A 19,023-nucleotide genomic window follows, 5' to 3' on the forward strand; every position below is an offset into this window, starting at 1 on the left:
TTGTATCTACAAGTCAACAATAGGACAGTGTTTAGGAAGAATCCATTCAGCTTCAACCTTTAACTGCTCCTTGATTTTAACTTGAGGCCAAATTACTGCAAAATGAATGAAGGGCTTTTTACTTTTAAGATTTTCTAGAAATCTGCCTCCTTCCAGATGATGTGACTATCAATCTGATTTTTGAAGAAAATAAAAGATAATAAACCAAAATATAAGACAAAAATATGCTTTGAAATTATATCCATCAGCACAAGTGTACTGTATATTTGGTATGTTTTTTATTGTACAGACAGATCAGTGGATAGAGTTGGAAATCAAGGACAAAGAGAGAGAGAGAGAATGACATGCAGGAATGGAGCCACAGGTCTGATTCAAACATTGCCGCCTGTTTTGAGGACTACAGCCTCTGTACATAGGGCACATGAACTAACCACACGGCCATCGGCACCCCACAGGAGTAAAACTTAATCCAAACCAGTGATATTTCAGGTATCAATGTTGTGTTGATGCAGCATGTTACACTGCCCTCAGGTGGCCATGATACTCTCATCAGTTACTGCCATCACACAGGTATTGCATATAATCACCCTTGACAATCTCAAATAGACCGTGTATGACAACTGTTTTTCTAAGTTGCTGTTTTAGCAGTCTTTGTATGTGTCTGTACCATGTTTTTTTTAAATGTAAACTGAATAATATTTGAGCCTTTGTCAGGGGGAGAATTCCTGTCACTGTTCGGAAAAACAATTAAGTCCATCTATCTACATGGATTTCATTTGAGTCACGTATGATACAACACATTCATGAGTAAAAGAAACCTTTATTTCAGCTTCAAAGACCTTTGTCTGCCGAAACAAACAAAAGCACAATGTCAACCTTTAACACGCTTAATATATATATGTACATTTACCCTCATTGATCTGTTACAGATGAGCTTAGAGTTCCACATGAAGGCCTATCACTAGCTTCAAAAAAAAAAAAAGGAGAGAGAACACATCTTTGGGCACTTAAATAAATAAGAAGAACACACAATAGAAAGCATCGGTAGATGTAACTGAGACACAATTTAGAGGACAAACTGTGCATGGACTGTTCGACACTGAACAGAGGTATGACCTGGACTTTTGCTACAGCGGAACGTTACATTCTGGATTGAGGTGCTTTAAGGTCCTACGGTGTATACGATGTCTGGACAAAGATCAGACACACAAATGTAGTAACATGGTGTAATCTCACCTTAATTAACCACGATCGTCATTGAATTCATTACCTTTCTACCTTTGTAATCATACATGATTCTGACATATAAAACTATTACAGGAGTCTTTTTCTTCTGTCTTTGAAAAGACCTCAATGAAACACCAGATATTTGCAACCCGTACACAAATCATCCACTTCAACCGTGAAGTGCTTTCAAACTGCTGTGAAAATAAAACTTCTCTACAGAAAATGGGACAAAATGAATAAAAACAAAATGAATAAAAACAAAATGTATAAGGGTTTAACTCAGTCATTTCAGCGTCCTCTTCACACTGATAAAAAGAATACAAAGAAATGAAATACAAGGCCTCCAAAAGGCCTGTGCACGATTGCACAGCTTCCTCTATATATATACAAGAGTCTAAAATATCTACTGAGGTATCTTAGACGTCCAGCGATTTGCCCTCCAGCACCTTTTGGATCTCTTTGGCATCCAGAGTTTCGTATTGGAGCAAGGCGTCAGCTAGCGTCTTGTGCTCCTTGCTGTAGGTTTTGAGGAGGTTTTTAGCGCGGTCATAGGAGTCCTGGCAGGAAGAGAAAGATTGCCGAATCAGAAATTGGTAAAGAGAGTTTATGAATTATCTCCAGCGATGTAGCATACTTATAATAAATGAAAAAGTAAATATTTACCTTCAGTAAAGCCCTGACTTCCTGTTCGATAGCAGCTTGTGTCTCGGGGCTCTGCTTGGTCACATCACCGTAGGTCATGACACCGAGCTGCGACAAAAAAAAAGAAATGAAACCTTAGGTTGAATGACCAACAGACCTGCTCGTGCAACAGTCTCTGATAGTTACTGTTTGAGGTAGACAGAGATGTAATTTGTCTTAGGTGTTATAATATGGCACAGTGATGTTAGACATTCCTTCAAACTCAACAATAAATCACTGAACAATCTCTGTTTACACACTACCTGAAATAAACTACTGTAGTGTTTAGATTCAACGGAAACGTCCTTATATGGCAAGTAAATTATATGATAAGATATAAAGACAGAAAAAACATTGATAATAAAATACTCTTAATATCAAGTTTAAAAAAAAGGTGAACTCTGACTGACACACGTGTACAGTTAAAGATAGGGTTGTAGTACTGGAAATCGGTCTCATGATTACGTTTGCAACCTTCCTGGTGTAACGGTCTAAGTGGGAGACACGCCTCCTGCACACACGATTATGTTTTTTTATTGATATTAATGGTCTTTGTCTTGTCTCGGTTTTTTACTCGGTCTCAATCTCTAAATGTCTTGTTCTTGTCTCAGTCTCTGAGAACTCCAATCTCGGGTATGTCTTGGTCTCGGTTAGTGTGGTCTTGACTACAACCATAGTTAAAGCTCCAGAAGCACTGTATACTGAATAAAAACGTTCTTCTATTTCAATTTAGAGCATCAGAACAATTACTCATCAACCACAGAAACATATATTATACCTTGTCACTCATGCCGAACCTGGTCACCATCATTTTGGCTATTTTAGTTGCTCCATCGAAGTCACTGGATGCTCCTAAAACATAAAAAAAACATCAGATTTAAGACACAATCACTGAAGCTTTCAGCTAATATAACAGACATTTTAAGGTAGTAGTAGTTCTGAGGTCATCACAATCACAATTGACTTCACCAGATAAACAATGATAAATATGCAATAGTCATCAAGTTATCAATCTTTAAGGGTCTTTAAACAACAAAAATGTGCTCATTTTCAGTACAAACAGATTAATGAGAAGCGTCTTGATTGTTGTGAGTGTACAATACGGGTGAAATAAGTTGATCCCTAACAGCACATCTGGTTTTAAATGGACCGTGATAACATTTGGTTCTCATATTCACCAGTGGTGATGTAGTCGTCTCCAAAGATGAGCTCCTCTGCTACTCGGCCGCCCATACTGACGTCCATCTGAGCCAGCAGCTGGGCTCTCGTCTCGCTCCAGCGGTCATTTTCAGGGAGCATGGACACCTGGGGAAAGAGACGACAGCATTATGAAACGCTTTAAATTTCAATAAAAAGGGACCACAAAAAAGAACTGGTATGGAGTCCTGAGATATAAAGAGAAGCTCACATGGCCGAGTGTTGGTCCCCTGGGCATGATAGTGGCCTTATTGATGGGCATTGCATCTTTGGTGAAATAGGCAACAATAGCGTGGCCGGACTCGTGGTATGCTGTGATGGTTTTATTCTTCTTGTCGATTTCCACACTCTTCCTCTCGGGGCCTGGTGTGAAAAGGACAAAATCAAAAAGGATTTGAAGGGATTAACACAAAAAAATGTAACCCTCATTCCTTCCTTCCTTGCTGACTGGAGCGTGTATCCAGGTAATCGTTCTCATGTGATGCAGAGTTGATTCAAACATTGTGTGTACTCACCCATGAGGATCTTGTCCTTAGCGAACTCCAGGTCTTTCAATGTGACCATTTCTTTCTCGTCCACGGCCGCCTTCAGGGCTGCCTGGTTGACCAGGTTCTCGAGCTCTGCCCCCGAGAAGCCCACTGTTCCCCGGGCTATGATCTCTGCTTCAACAGCTATGAAAGAACAAACACAAAAGGACAAAGGCTTCCTTATAAAGTTGACCAGTCGTAAAGGGACAATGCAGACGTTTTTCTTGGATATTAAACAAAAGGTATTCTCTGATGGATTTACTGCTTTTAATGTTTTTTTCAATGGTTTCGAGTCAACAAGGATGGCAAATGTGCAGCTTTTTCCTAAAAGTATCTCCTAATGCTCGGATTAAACAGAAAAATAAAGATAAAAATTACAGAAAACTCTTCAACAAGAGAAGTATTTTGAAAGAGTTGCTCTACGTGGTGCTTATTTGGCTAGTGGTTAGGTCATGCAGCTTGTATGGACTCTGACCTGTTGCTCCTTTCCTGCGGGTGATTCCCCACATGCTTCCCTATAACTTACTCTATCCACTGTCCTCTCTCAGAAAAGGCAAAAGCCCAATAATAATACCTTTTTTAAAGAGAAATATTTGCTTTATGAACATTTTTAAATATCTTTAATATTTTTCATTGAGAACCTACCCGGGTCCACTTTGATCTTGGAAAGGTACCAGTTGAGAATTTCTGTGCGTCCTTTTACGTCTGGCCGAGGGACCGTCACCTGCATGTCGAACCTTCCTGGCCTTACCAAAGCGCTGAAAGTAGACGCAAAGTAGCAATGAGTAACATGGCTTTTACACATGCAGAAAACACTCCTGATATTCGTTGGAGCAGCTGTATCTGTGAACACAATTTGCTCGGATTTCACCAGGAGTTTCTCCTGCCAGACCCCTAGTGTTTTTTTCTGCAGCAAGTCCGAGTGAGCTGATGTGAGGACACAGCAGGATCCGGAGAATTCAACTTCGGCCAATAGGAGGGGGAGTGATGTTTATATCCTGTGACTGCTGCATGGTGCATAGAGTGTATGCATGCAACCGCTTCGATCTCCATGCACATAATTAAACGTCTACATTACGTTTTCTGTTGGTCAGTGTGTTGTCCTCCGCTCTTTTGTTGATCATGTGGTGTCGTTGAACTATATTGTCATTATAGCATCGTTTTTTTTTTTTTAACAACACGTCTTACCTCAGGCCAAATAAAACTAAAGGTTTGTTTTTCTCACTGCACAGCACATTTTAATTAACTTCTCGTTAAACTATGCAAACAAAACACTCTGTTCCCCTGAAAGCTGTTGTCTTAATTCAGCTGATCTAAAAACAAGTCAGTATTTCATTTATATTCAGAGTGTTTGTTTTGTCTGTGTAACACAGAAACTAGGACGAGGCCAAAGGTTCAAACAGCCTGAGGCATCAGACAGACAGAAGACAACGTTTACAGAGCAGGAAATAAACACTGAAACATGAACTAGATCTACACTGTACGGGTTGACCTGAACTCTAAGTACTGTAGGTACACTTTAAAATAACTTGTACTTCTAAAATAAGCCTTTTAAAGCCTTGGTAATAAGAAAAAGATAAACATACTTATCCAAAGCCTCAGCAAAGTTTGTAGCACCGACGACAATGACGCCTTCGTTTGGTTTAAACCTGTAAAAGACCAAAACATTGAGTCAATCAATATCTCCTTATGTAGCACCAATTCATAACAAATGTTATCTCAAGACACTTTACAAAAGAGCAGGTAAAAGACCTTACTCTTTGTTATCTTATCTACAAAGACCCAAACATTAATCCATCATGAGCACTATGCAACATTCAGCAAACTTACAGGAAAGGAAAAACTCATTAAGAGGCAGAAACCTCGAGCAGAACATATTCACACCCTGCAGTTTAAAATAAATCAAAGCTGGAAAACTGACCCATCCATCTCAGCCAGCAGCTGGTTGATGGTTTGTCTGGAATAAGGATGCATAGGAGACTCAATCCTCTTTCCACCAACACTGTCCAACTCATCAATGAAGATCACAGCGGGTGCATTCGCTTTGGCCTCTTCTGCAAAATGCAACAAAGAAGAAAGTTTTTTTGGCGACATTATCAACTGCTTAGGTTTTGTTTTTTTTTGACATCAAGCACACTCACTGAAAAGGTTCCTGATTCTGCTCGCGCCAACACCCACAAACATCTCATCAAACTCTGATCCGGAGGCGTAGTAGAACGGTACATCAGCCTCCCCGGCTATAGCGCGTGCTAACAGAGTCTTTCCTGTGCCCGGAGGACCGACAAGGAGGATCCCTGAGAGGGTCGCACAGGGAGACAGATTAGTTTTAATTATTTAGATTAACAGCCACATTTTTTCCAGGACAATAAACAAGGGAAATGGTCAAAGCATAGACAATAATAACATACCTTTGGGCAGCTTTCCCCCCAGTACGGTAAACTTCTGGGGGTTCCTGAGAAACTCGACAACCTCTTGCAATTCATTCTTGGCCTCCTCCACTCCTTTGACGTGATCGAATGTCACATTCTTCATCTGGATGGGGTCGACTGCTGAGTCAAGACCAGACGTGGTGCGGAATCTCACTGTGGAAACGCAACACAACTGCCTCAGTACAAAAATCCCAGGATATTTTTTCTAATATTTCCAAATGACAGACAATATAACTGCTGGTTAGGGCATGCACAGATGTAAATATGAATGTGTTCTACCTTCCTATATTACCTGTAACTGGCATACATAAGTGATACATTATTATGCAGCAGAGCAATCAATCAAACTCTACATGCACACCCCAGGAGATGTCATGTCATCAGCTGTACTCGCTATCGTCAATGCTTCTTTAACTGACATTTTTTGTCAATTCTTGCTACTATCTTTAAAATAATTGTGTAGCTATGTACCTCCTGGCCCATGCAAAACTTTGTATTTATTCAAATGGGTATATTTTTTAATTTAACTTGCAAACCCGTGCTGTAAGGTTTGAACCCAGAGGTAGCACACTTTCCTCTTTATCAACAATAACCAGCTTTGTTATATTGTCAGGGTGCATGTAGAGTTGCGAGATGATTTGCAAGCATAGGAGAGAATAAAAACGGAAACAAACCAGCATCAGAAAAGGAGCCTTTACCGGAGAAAAATGGGGTTCTTGACAAGCCGTAAATACCCAGAAGTAGGAGGACCAGCAGGATCAACCTGGTTCTCCTCAGCGAGTCTGTCGAAACAGAGAAGAAATAAACTCCTTTACATCGATCGCAGGACCTCCATGTGTTTTTAACTCAGCACCACCATCTAAAAAAACACTGCAACGTTTACACTAATAAGGATTCCACATGCCTTGTGTTCTCTGAGTGAAAGCCTGAGACCTCATGAAGCCCTCGGTGAAACCAGTCTTGAAAGCCTCCTGCTGGTTCTCTGGAAGGTTCCTTTGATTTATCACTTGGTCCAGTGATTGTGCCTCTGGTCCCTTTTCCCTCTGAAGCAATCCCTGCAAGAAAATCAAAGTAGGCATAAGTGGGTGAGATTCAAAATGATGACTTTTCTCTTCTTAATCTACCTGTACATCGTATGTGTACCGTATAATCAGAAATAGGTGCAGGAAATCTTTCCAATAGACTGTGTCTTGTAAACTGACCTTCATGAAGGCTGGTGTGTATGGCTCAGACTCCACAGGACCGTCATAACCAGTCTCCGCTCGTCTGGCCTTTGTTCTAAATGTCTTAAAACCTCGACTCTGGACTAAAACTGAATAGAGAAACATGGAAAAGACAAAAACATTACCCTCAGAGTAGCTCATTTATACAGTCAGGTTACGTTAAAAACAGCAGGTTTGGAATTCTGAGTCAGATTCCTACCAGGCAAAAATTGTAGCTCTGAGCAGATGTCTTTTAGAGGACTGTGGTGTTGTCTGTGGAATGACTGAGAGCCAAAAACTCCCGACCTTCTGTGTGAAAACCCTGTCAGAAAAAAAAGCACCAAAAGGTCAGTGCAAATGTGAAAAATGTATTAACTACAAGAACAAAACTGAACCAGATAGCTTTTAATACAGCATGCTGAAGGCCACTTTCTTAAGATGGCAATAAAGATGGGTCTCATTCGGGCTTTCCAGCAGCTCACCATGCTTGTTGTGAAAGAAGCTGTTTGCAGAAACATGACTTGTCCTCCACGCAGAAGCGACAGTAGGAGGCTCTTCTGTTCCCAATGTAGGGAGCAACCTACTGACCAGCTCATCTAGCTGACTGGCTCTGACCTCTGACAGGCCGAGATCCCTCAGACTCACGCTGGGCTGGAGGGAAGGGATAGAAAAAGATCATCAACTCTCAATGAAGACCATTTTTAAATAACCTTAAGATTCTTACAGCCTTTGAAAAAAAATGTGCTTTATATTTCACAACAAACACATGTAAGTCAAAATGTTGACAGCTGTATAGGATGGATATTCTTCAGAGCTCTGAAATAAACAGTGGATACCAAAGTCGTTAATTCTACAATTCACTTAGCAGACACTTTTATCCAAAGCGACGTACATCAGAGAGTAAGTACAACACAAACAAGGATCTAGAAAAAAAGGGAACAATGTCAATAAGAGCAAACGATCAGCTTTGAGTCTGATTGGACACACAGGTGCTGACAGGAAGTGACCAGAGGCAAAGCACAACATTGAGGGCAGTTCTTGAGAGCTCTAATCAGTATAGAAACCATCTTATAAGTCGTCGTTATCAAACAAAAACCATCGTCACAACCGTCATCATCATCAATAATATGGAGACCGTCATCATTAAGTTAGTAGGTATTCATGAAAGAGCTGGGTCTTTAGCTTTTTCTTAAAGGTGCAGAGGGACTCTGCAGATTGTTAATGATTATGTATTGTGTGTCTACCCTTTGTATCTGGTGTCCATCTCACCTCTTTTAGGAATGAACTGTGGTCCTGAGCAAGGTCTTTGTGCAGGGTCTGGACCGAAGCTGTGGCTGAGCTCTTCAGAGAGTGGAGGGCATTGATGAGCTGGCTGAGGGGCAGTATCATCTTACAAAAACACAAACAGAGGAGGTTGAATAATCATCTCTCACCACATGGTGACAAATACAGCGTTACCTATACTGCCCTACAAAGGCAAAAAGCAGTAATGAAAATGAGTTTTTGTCATTTTTGGAACATTACAGATGTGCTTTATCATGTGGACAGATATCTTGAGTCAATTGTGCTGTTCTTTTGAGAAAATAGTAGGTTGTATTTGCCTTAACTTCCAAAAGCCCTCGAGAAACCAAAGCAGAGTCCAGTAACTTCACTCATAAGGGTCTTTGCCTTTGAACTGCAGCATTCAGGAAAACTCAAACTGAGTTAAGGTCTTCTGCCTTTGTTTTACTGCAGATCAAAGTGAAGTTACTGTTTCACTGCAGTGGAGTTAAGGTGATATGCCTTTGTTTTACTATCTGTCATCAAGCACTTCTGACACACACGGTAGCTTGACTAAAGTGTAGCAAAGAAACAGTGTTGGTTGTTTTATTTTAACCATGCAACCAAGTGAAATACAGAATCAAATGGAAGTTACTGCCTTTTGCCTTGGCATGACGCCTTATTATTGTACAGGCAATGCAACGGCAGAGTACCTTAACTTCCAAATAAGGGTCAAAGGTCATGATTTATGTACATTAATAACCTGATTAAAAAGACAAAGAATTGCCATATTTCCAATATTCTGCAACTCATTTGGCTGGACAACAAAAATACTTTAAAGTCATTTTTCTCTGGAGAGTTGAGGTCTTTTTGCCTTTGTAGGGCAGTATAGTATATGTACCTTATACTTAGAAAGGTCATTGATTTAAAAAGGTGTACAGGTAAATCTCTAGTCTACAGTACAGAAAGGGGGCAGGGCTGTTATGTCAGAGCAGTTTGTCCCTCACACGTCAGCTGTGTGCAGAATAATGTAACCTCGACTCTTTAAAAATTAACTAAGCAGCCAGTTAATTTACTTTCCTGCACATTCTCTCCACATATATCAGTCAGTGACGTCATGACAGAAGCAGCACGTACAGTTATTTTCATAATGAGACAACGTGACGTCAGCACGGCTTCATAATGGAGATACTTGTTAGCATGCTAATATTAGCCGAGCATATGTGTCATTGACCCGTTACAAAAGACAAGACATCGACAGAAACAAACTCTCACCGCTGTAATCTCTATAACAAACTATTCATAAAAATAACTACTTTGCAACTAAAGGGCAGAGAGAGCGTCCGGAGATAACACGTTACTAGCTAAATAAAACAAAATGCTACCCAGTCGGCTTACCTGCTGAGGCTGAAACGTTGACAGTGAAAACATTTTTGCTGGATAAAACTTCAAAATGATTTGTATTATAGTATGAGGAGAGGTACCCTCTGTGTTACTGCTCCCTAGACCTCCCTAGGGCGGTGTGCTCTTGTTTTCCCTGTTACACAACTTTCAGAGGCTTAGCTAACAGCAAATGGATTCTCCGGCTTCTTCTGAGGTCAAACAGACTACAAAATGACGTCACGATAAATTACTACCGGGTTCAGCTTACGTTGTTGCGTCACTTGTAAGAAACTACCCGTTTGATGTTAAATTTGTCAATAAAGACGGTTAAAAAAAAACAACAACATAGAACTGAGTAATAATGAAATTAAAAAAGTAGCTGAAAAATAAAAATAAAAATTCAATTTTTAAAAAAACTACCCGTTTGATGAAATCATTCGAATAGTGCTTCGATCATTTATATTTTTTAATTAAACTTTATTTGAATTCTTCCAGTAGGTACCTTGTGAGAAAAAATAAGCTTGGGTCAGATAAATATATATATATATATATATTTTTTTTTAACCGTCTTTATTGACAAATTTAACATTACATTTAACACAAATGTTTATACAAACTCTTAAAGAGGATGAACATACAACAGCAAAATACACAGGAACAAGTTAATTCGGATAGGATAATACTTTATTGATCCCCAGAGGGGAAATTCGGGCGTTACAGCAGCACAGACAAGAAAGCTCAAAAATACACATTAAACAGAATAGGTAAGATAAATAAAAATAAAAATAAAAATAAAAATAAATATAAAAATAAAAATAAAAACAGGGGGTATATAATAATAATAATAATAATAATAATAATAATAATAATAATAATAATAATAATAATAATAATAATTCAAACATAAATCAAGACTAGGGGGGATTATATATAAAAACAAATACATAAAAATCAAACTTTTCCAAAAGAAAACATCAGGCAAATGTAAGCAGACAACAAACTGGAGGACAAAAACATTCAACAAGGGCCAGAAATCAAAACAATAAGAATTTTGATAAGTCAGCACTAATCTTTCTAGCAATCCTGCTAGATTTCATTTTTTTCCAGAGATAATCATTTAAAAACCAGTCAAAGGAGGGTTTGCTGTTTCTCCACTTACTACAGTGAATATGATATTTACTCATGAGTAAAATAACATTTACCATGTCAGTAATTGAAGGCTTTAAATTATCCATACAATAGAGAATACGATAAGTATCAAAAGTTAATAATAATTTTTAGCGACAACCAACTTCTAATGTTGACCCAAAATCTTTGAGGTCACAGGACAGAAAACAAACAAGTGCTCTAAGGAAAAGCACAGAGCATCCTCAAGGACAAACAGCACCCAGCTCATGCTCTGTTCAAGTGGAAGAACTCAGGCTATAACCTGCGACATCACAGGCCAGAGAGCATCTCCACCCACAAGGCCCGCTACACCACAACAGCTTTTTCCCTGCTGCTGTGAGACTTGTAAGCACAGGACATTAAGATGGGAAGGAAGTACTTCACCCCACACCTCACAGACTAAACAGCTGACCACCTCACAGTGCAATACAAGTGTGCAATATTAACCTTAAAAACAAAAAAACTGTGCAATTATATAATGTGAAAAATATGTGTGCAATAACCTCAGGTGCAATAAGAAAACATATTTATATTTACATTTCATTGTACAGTGTTCCCCTTGTTATTTTTTTGTATTATATCTTTACTTTAATACAGTGTATAACTTCTGTACAGTTTAGTTTAAATCACTTAGCTGTTACTACAACTTATTTAGTTTTACTTTTACTTTTTTTGTACTTTTCTACTCTTTTTTTTCTTACAATGCTTTTCTATTTTATATATAATTTTTACTTTTTTTGTAGAAGCAGACTCAGGGAGAAACGCACAAGAATTCCAATGTACCTGTGCAAATGGCAATTATAAACATCTATTCTATTCTATTCTAAAGTCTCTTCAGATTCACCCCAGATAAAGACATTTTTATATTTACTCGCCATGATTTTCCTTACTGCCTGATCAAAACTAAAACTACAAGAAACGTCAAGGCTTTTTCCACACAGGCAATCGCTTGGGCTACCTAAACGGCACGTCACGAGGACCCCGCGAACAAGCAGTGGAATTCAAAATTTCAAAACAAACCCGGGATTGTTGTTATGCGATGAAACTGCCAGTCGGCTGTTAAAAACTTAACAAGTAACATGGACGCGGATGAAAAGCACGGCTGTAAATCGGTGGAAGTTCCCAAAGCGCCTTCTATCGAGGATTTTATCATTTTGAAGCCCATCAGTCGAGGAGCTTTTGGGAAGGTGTACTTGGCACGGAAGAAATGCAATGCGCGATTATATGCAATTAAGGTGAGCTGTGTTCTGCCTTTGACCGCTTTAAACCATTAAATGCAACATATATTACATGAAAAATGAAGTTAATGTTGTGTTTCTCTCTTTAGGTGATGAAAAAAGCAGACATGGTTGATAAAAACATGACGGGCCAAATGAAAGCAGAAAGAGATGCACTGGCTTTAAGCAAAAGCCCCTTCATCGTTCACCTCTTTTACTCCCTGCAGACATCCACCAAGATCTACCTGGTAACACACAAGACACAAAATAATGATGACTTGCACAAAAAACACTGTTAAAGTTGTTAAATCTATATATTTACATTCAATTTTCCATATTTAATTTACAACCATTTACAACTCTGTTTTTGCACATTTACATTTAATCTTCCATATTTAATTTACAACCATTTACAACTCTGTTTTTGCACATTTACATTTAATCTTCCATATTTAATTTACAACTCTGTTTTTGCACATTTACATTTAATATTCCATATTTAATTTACAACCATTTACAACTCTGTTTCTGCACATTTACATTTAATCTTCCATATTTAATCTTCCTATTTAAGACTAGTAATGTTAAGTTAAATCCTGGTTGTATATATTCACATTCTTAGTTTTGATATTTTCAGTGCTTATTTACTTTGTATTTAATATTATATTATGTTTAGATTTGCTAATGTTGTGTTTTTTTTACTCATATTGTGTGTTTGGATAACCTGCTGCTGTAACGCCACAATGTCCCAGTTTGGGATCAATAAAGTAATTCTATTCTATTCTATTCTATTTCATGTTGCTAACAGGTTATGGAGTATCTCATTGGTGGGGACGTCAAATCTCTACTTCACATTTATGGATATTTTGACCAGGATATGTCGGTGAAATACATTTCAGAGGTGGCTCTTGCTTTGGATTACCTTCATCGTCATGGTATAATTCACAGGTACGACTGTTTCTGTTTATGTCCTGAAATGTATTTAACTCTGACTAATGAGCATTTGGTGGAAATTCTTTGTCAACCTAATATTAACTTGAAGTTTTTTTTATTTTTTTTTAAGGGACTTGAAGCCAGACAACATGCTTTTATCCAACGAAGGACACATCAAACTTACAGACTTTGGCCTCTCTAAAGTCAAGCTTGACAGAGGTATGACATTTATCAGGGTCAAACTTACACCACTTCTATAAAGTTTATAATTTTTACTTCATAACTTCTCTTTGCTCTCTATCAGAGCTGAGTCTTACAGATATCCTCACGACTCCATCCTTGGCTAAACCGAAGAAAGATTACTTCCGCACCCCGGGTCAAGTCCTCTCCTTGATCACCTCCCTTGGATTTGTAAGTGGATATATATAATTTTTGCATATAGAGAGATGTCTTCATAAAAAGTTACTCACAGTATTGTTTTTGAATAATGACTCTTTCTTCAACACAGAATACGCCTGCAGGAGAAGGCAAGCGTCACTGCAGTGCATCTGCTGTGTCCAGTCCCATGTCTTGTGACAAAATCAAGATGAAAAACAACTCCTTTGGTTCTCCGTTAATGAGGACAAAAGATCAGCTGTCCTCTCCAACTCGCTACCCTTGGAAAAGGGGTATGTAATTAACCATGTGGAATCACTGCAACAGCATTAAATCATTATTAAACTGTCAGTGCATGGAGTGTTTATCAGGTGATATTTTGCCGTGTGTCAAATATACTTACTGTGTTGTTTTCTCTGTCTTCCTAGCATGTAACAGCATTGTGCTTAATTCTCAAAACCTGACTAAAAACCTGACTCCTACTCTAATGAAGACAAGAAGGAGGTTTGAGACTATGAGTGCAGGAAGCACCACGGACACCGAGGGTGGAATCAGTCCACTGTGGGAGTGTGAAGAGGTAAGTCAATTTAAAACCTCTTACTCGATGGAATCTGTCGTGTTCTGAGCTATTTTTTATTTTGATTAGTTAGGTCTTTCCTAACAAAAGTGTTACCCCAAATGTCATTAAGTGTCAGATATTTGTGAATAATATGTGACATATATAAATAACCTCTTCTGTAGAAATGCCTCTGTGGTGAAATGTGGAAGTTGCATGTTCTTGCAACGGTTCTTCCAGCCGATCCATTCTGCGCAGACTCTTTTTTTTTAATTCACATTATGGCACCGCCCATCTCTGGGATATTCTGGCTTCATCTGGTTCAACAAAAGGAGTCGGAGGCATGCTGTCCATTTGTATATACAGTCTATGATAATGACCTACAACAGATGAAGGTGTAAAGGGAAACTGTTGACAAAGGATTGATTGGCTTACTTTCCATTCTAATAATGGAATATGCCTTCAACCACTTCTGATCTTATCCCCCAGTTGTTCTTTTCCTCATAATTTTCTTTATTTTTACATTTCAGAAGGAAAATGAAAAGAAGGCGAGGCAACATTCTGAGGCCAAAAGGCTGGAACAAACCTGTGCGTCTACTAAACCAGGCATTTCTGTCACCAGCAATCTGTCCAATAAGACCAACGCATGCCACCTTGAAGAAAAGAAGCCCCACAACACCAACCAGGATCATTTATTCCCATCAGCACTTTCTGTAAAGAGAACATTTTCTGATGTTGAGAAAAGTCCTGAGCTGTTGGAGATCCAAGCTAAAAAGAGTAATTCAAATTATCAGAGATGCTTTGAGATTCCACAGGACGATGCACGGCTGCACACTGGCCTGACCGGAACGTTTTCCACCATCCAAATCGATGAGTTCATAGCTTCCACGGAGCGGGTCGAGCAAGCCGGAGACTGGGTTCCCAAACGCTCCAGTCCCATCAATGTGGCAAAAAGTCTCTTTTGTGACCTGGAGGAGCCGCCAGAGGACGTGTTTGAAGACGGAGCCAAAGACTTGTCCCACTCGAGTTTCACGTCCCCGCTTACCGGGAACAGTGACGTCTGCAGGAGCCTGAGCCTCGACTCCGATGGCTCCATGCATGAGACGTCTCTTACCGTTGACAGCCACGCATCTCTAATGCCGCACAAGGGTTCCACCAACCAGACTTCAGCGTCATTTGAGGAGCGGGATGAAAACACGGACTCTTCCATCATTGATTCACTCCACCAATCTGCGTCTTCTGTTGCCCTTGGAACACCGAAACTGGTTAACCTGGGTCAGAGAGGTGAATCTCAGCGGGCCTTTCTCAACCGGCTCCCTCCTGATCTGTCCGGTGTGGCGCAGTGCCCCTCGTTTCTCAAACCACGAAATGTCGTGGCTTTCCGCAGCTACTGTAGCTCTATTAACCGCTCCAACATGTCCCGACTTAGCATGGGTTCTGTCGACGCTATGGATGTGTCCACCACGGCTTCTTATCACTCTGCATCTGGTAATGCAACGCCGGTGCAGAGGAGACCAAACTCCAGCAGCTCTCTATTTCAGGTGAGTTTACAGGGGAGGGGGGAGGGGGGGTTGTTGTTCTTAAAAAGCATACATTTTCTGAAAAGTAGAGCAGGCAAAAGACAGAGAGGGTGGACTTTTCTCATATTTTTTTGGGGGGGGGGGGTTGTCGACAGGATAATTTAATTATTGAAGGAGTGTTTTATTGGAGAATGTCTAAAGTAATCAAAACATTTTTTGTAATTTCTCTCTTGTCAGACTCCTCAGCCCATGTCGACCTCTCACACCCCGTTCAGGACTCCAAAGAGTGTGAGGAGGGGTGCACTGCCTGTTGAGGGTGCAACCATTCTGGGAACCCCTGACTATTTGGCTCCAGAGCTTCTTTTGAGGAAACCACATGGTAAGAAAAACAAATTCACAATCCAAAGCAACAAAACAATGGCTGTTTCCCCCCCCCCTGCAAAATAGCCCTACAGTCATATGTTATTGCACTGGATTGCTGACACTGTAGTCCTTGTGACGGGTCTCTTCTTTGGGTTTCAGAAAGTTATCAGTGTGGTAAGTTTATATTGATATATATTACCATTTCTGCAAGTGCGCTTGCATGTTCACCCAGCCTGCTAATGTGCCAGAGGAAATTAGCTCATCCTTCTCCCATTTTCCTTTCCCTGCTGGTTCTGGTTCTGCCCCTTGGATTGGTGGTGAATAAACTGTGGGCCTGATCAGAGGGAATGGGGAAGCCTATTTAAAATGTGTGATTCAGCAGCTGGGACAAATGGGATCATCTCTTAACATTTAACTAACACCATTGTTTAAGGTTTGGAAATCAGATTTGTGAAGGCTGATGTGCTTTTAACTGGACACGTGTTTTTTCTGCTCTGTACATCTGTATGTTTTGGGAAGTCTTGGCTTTATTTATGACATTTAGCAATCTGAATGCAAAGAGTCATCTGATAATATCTTATTGATTTGACATTATGAAATGGATTCAGATGTAAACAAGGCAGTATCCCCCTGTCTGCTGCACAATGTTAGCTATTAGCATGATCATTGCTGTTTGGGTTCATGAACACAGGGCTGGCTATAGACATAGGCAATACAGACAGTGGCCTAGGACGCCAGGCTTTAGGGGTGCCGGTGTGAGCCCTGAATATTTTGAATTTAAACCAACTACTGGATTGTCAACTTCCCTGCTCCTCTCCCTCAGCAACACTGGATTCAGCCTCTCTCTCTCTCTCTCTCTCTCTCTCTCTCTGGCTCACTTTACCACACACTCACTGCTAGAGTATTCACATCCTGAATCTCACCTATGGCTAGAGCCAGCCCTGCATGAACAGTCAGTCTGTGACATGAATGATTCTGTGTTCATTTCCTGTCAAATCATTTTACTTTACTCAATACTAGATGGTTTTGATCATTGTAATTTCAACTCTGCATCTATTGAAAACCAAATTTCTTCTCTAAAACTACAGATCTAGACTCTGATATGTGGTGGATAATGAATTTTGAGTCATAACATGAAGATATTTTTTTTCTTATAGATTTTCTGATTAAAGTTTTTGTAGTGAAGTGAATCCCTTTAGAAAAAAATCTCTCCAGTTATTGGTTGTTTTATGTGTGAATAAATTCCTCCCTCCTCAGTCTAACACAGCCTCTGCTTCTGCCACCACAGTACAAACAGTGCACTCTAACAGTAATCAAAGGGGGGGGGGGGGGGGGGGGCTGTGTTTGGACCTAGCTGCTGAATGAAATGTGACTTTCTTCCCTCCCATCCAGACTACATGGTGGATTGGTGGGCGCTGGGTGTGTGCCTTTTCGAGTTCCTCACCGGTGTGCCGCCTTTCAACGACGAGACGCCTCACCTGGTCTTCCAGAATATTCTCAACAGAGGTCGGTTTGTTTCCTTTTACATGCTGAATGCTGATTTTGGCGCCCCTCTGTCTAACAACCTCCTAAAAAAACCCTCAAAGTAGCTCTAGATCAACATGCCTAACATTTTATTCATCTCCATCTTTCTGCATTTGAATTTGAATAACAGATAATGATCATGACATGTTTCTGTTTATGGTTTCATTCAGATATCCCCTGGCCCGAGGAGGACGAGGAACTGTCTGCAAATGCAAGAAATGCCATTGAGATCCTCCTGACTATGGACATGACCAAACGAGCGGGACTTAAGGGTGAGGGTCGCTTTTTACATTATTTTCTCTCTGATTGTTCTAAGAAATCTTTATCTTCTTTGAAATGTTACCTGGATATTTCTGCGAACATTTCCTTTAATTTCCCCGCTCATTAATCAAAGATTTGGCCTTTTTCAAGGAGCTGTTTTCAGTAGATTACCTAATGAAGTGCGTCTAACTGTCAGACACCTGTTGTGTGCATTTTAATCATTTTTGTCTGAACATCCCCCCCAGAGCTGAAGTGTCACCCGCTGTTCGAAGGCTTGGACTGGGACAACCTGCAGAACCTGCCGATGGCTTTCATACCTCAGCCAGAGGACGAAACCGACACCTCGTACTTTGATGCGAGAAACAACGCTCAGCACATCGCCGTGTCTGGCTTTAGTCTGTAGAGCTGCGAGCATCAGCAGTTTTATCGAAAAGCACTCGTCAACAACACACTTTTGGTAAAAATGAGAACATCATACTTGTTGATAAATCTTCCAAATCAGATCTTTGACACAACTTAAAATGTGTGGAGTCTGTGGATTCGTATCGATTTTCTCTTCAGTGTTGTAACAGTTTTTAAAAAATGTTTTACCTGTTGTGCAATCACGTGTCATAAGAGCCAGAATGAAGCTGAATCTGTTGACCGATGTGTTACAGTAGTTAGGTTTACATTACATCTTTTAAATCGGACTACAACCCTATTATAAGTCTCTTAAACTGCGTCCTTAGCCAGGTAGTTTCTGCCACTGCTGCTTTAGCTCATAATAGGTTTGATTTCTGTGTTGTTATGGTGTTATACTGGTTAAAGACTAAATAAATATGTTCTATGTTCATGTACATGTGGCACTCTTAAGGACTACAATACTGCTGAACTAAAACATGCTAATATATTCATTCATGTATTTTATATGTAAGTCTTGTTCGTAATATTTTGTGTCATTGTTTTAAGACAATAGTAGGTACTTGGTATTTAAACTGCTCTGGGTTTGGATGCTTTTATGTCGTTTCTATTTGTAACTTCGATGTCTATTTTCCACACTACTAGTTTTTTTTTTTTTTTAAAGATAAGTGCTCCTCACTGCTTGTGTGATTTTTATCTTGTTTATTCTAAGAAAAAAGTGAAAAACAAATAAAATCAGTTTGTAACCTGATGTATGTTGTGCCTTTTAATGGTATATAATCAAATCTCACAGTGTTGGGGT

General features: G+C 39.7%; 2 protein-coding genes across 4 annotated transcripts; one reads left to right on the forward strand and one right to left on the reverse strand.

The window, feature by feature from the left end:
* Window positions 1–800: 800 nt before the first annotated feature.
* On the reverse strand, window positions 801–10,132 carry LOC132994074 (ATP-dependent zinc metalloprotease YME1L1-like). 2 transcript variants are annotated; one of them, XM_061064187.1, is made up of 18 exons: window positions 9,922–10,132; window positions 8,533–8,652; window positions 7,746–7,914; window positions 7,484–7,585; window positions 7,264–7,373; window positions 6,966–7,116; window positions 6,760–6,843; window positions 6,041–6,214; window positions 5,774–5,926; window positions 5,554–5,686; window positions 5,219–5,281; window positions 4,278–4,390; window positions 3,621–3,776; window positions 3,317–3,468; window positions 3,087–3,213; window positions 2,687–2,760; window positions 1,891–1,977; window positions 801–1,784 (listed from the first exon to the last, which is right to left on the reverse strand). In XM_061064187.1, exons 1-18 carry the CDS (start codon window positions 9,952–9,954, stop codon window positions 1,644–1,646), a joined length of 2,142 nt encoding a protein of 713 aa, XP_060920170.1. In that variant the 5' UTR covers window positions 9,955–10,132; the 3' UTR covers window positions 801–1,643. The 2 variants fall into 2 exon arrangements, with proteins under 2 accessions (XP_060920170.1, XP_060920169.1); XM_061064186.1 differs by having other exon boundaries at window positions 6,736–6,843.
* A 1,920-nt stretch (window positions 10,133–12,052) lies between these two features.
* On the forward strand, window positions 12,053–18,972 carry mastl (microtubule associated serine/threonine kinase-like). Of its 2 annotated transcripts, XM_061064550.1 has the most exons (13): window positions 12,053–12,308; window positions 12,401–12,538; window positions 13,099–13,238; window positions 13,354–13,442; window positions 13,528–13,634; window positions 13,732–13,891; window positions 14,027–14,175; window positions 14,685–15,695; window positions 15,912–16,053; window positions 16,197–16,211; window positions 17,430–17,543; window positions 17,732–17,833; window positions 18,068–18,972. In XM_061064550.1, exons 1-13 carry the CDS (start codon window positions 12,153–12,155, stop codon window positions 18,223–18,225), a joined length of 2,481 nt encoding a protein of 826 aa, XP_060920533.1. In that variant the 5' UTR covers window positions 12,053–12,152; the 3' UTR covers window positions 18,226–18,972. The 2 variants fall into 2 exon arrangements, with proteins under 2 accessions (XP_060920533.1, XP_060920534.1); XM_061064551.1 differs by lacking the exon at window positions 16,197–16,211.
* The last annotated feature ends 51 nt before the right edge of the window (window positions 18,973–19,023 follow it).

Source organism: Labrus mixtus, chromosome 19, assembly GCF_963584025.1.
Source record: "Labrus mixtus chromosome 19, fLabMix1.1, whole genome shotgun sequence".
In the NCBI taxonomy this organism is placed as follows: Eukaryota; Metazoa; Chordata; class Actinopteri; order Labriformes; family Labridae; genus Labrus; species Labrus mixtus.

Excerpts from the sequence above, each read along its gene's own strand:
- LOC132994074 (XM_061064186.1), bottom strand. The coding sequence starts at position 9,954 with ATGTTTTCACTGTCAACGTTTCAGCCTCAGCAG. Across the intron at positions 7,915-8,532 it reads ACAGTTCATTCCTAAAAGAG|CCCAGCGTGAGTCTGAGGGA; the intron begins GTGAGATGGACA and ends CCTTCCCTCCAG. Across the intron at positions 3,469-3,620 it reads TAAGGACAAGATCCTCATGG|GCCCCGAGAGGAAGAGTGTG; the intron begins GTGAGTACACAC and ends TTTTCACACCAG.
- mastl (XM_061064550.1), top strand. The coding sequence starts at position 12,153 with ATGGACGCGGATGAAAAGCACGGCTGTAAATCGGTGGAAGTTCCCAAA. Across the intron at positions 12,309-12,400 it reads CGCGATTATATGCAATTAAG|GTGATGAAAAAAGCAGACAT; the intron begins GTGAGCTGTGTT and ends TTCTCTCTTTAG. Across the intron at positions 17,834-18,067 it reads CAAACGAGCGGGACTTAAGG|AGCTGAAGTGTCACCCGCTG; the intron begins GTGAGGGTCGCT and ends CATCCCCCCCAG.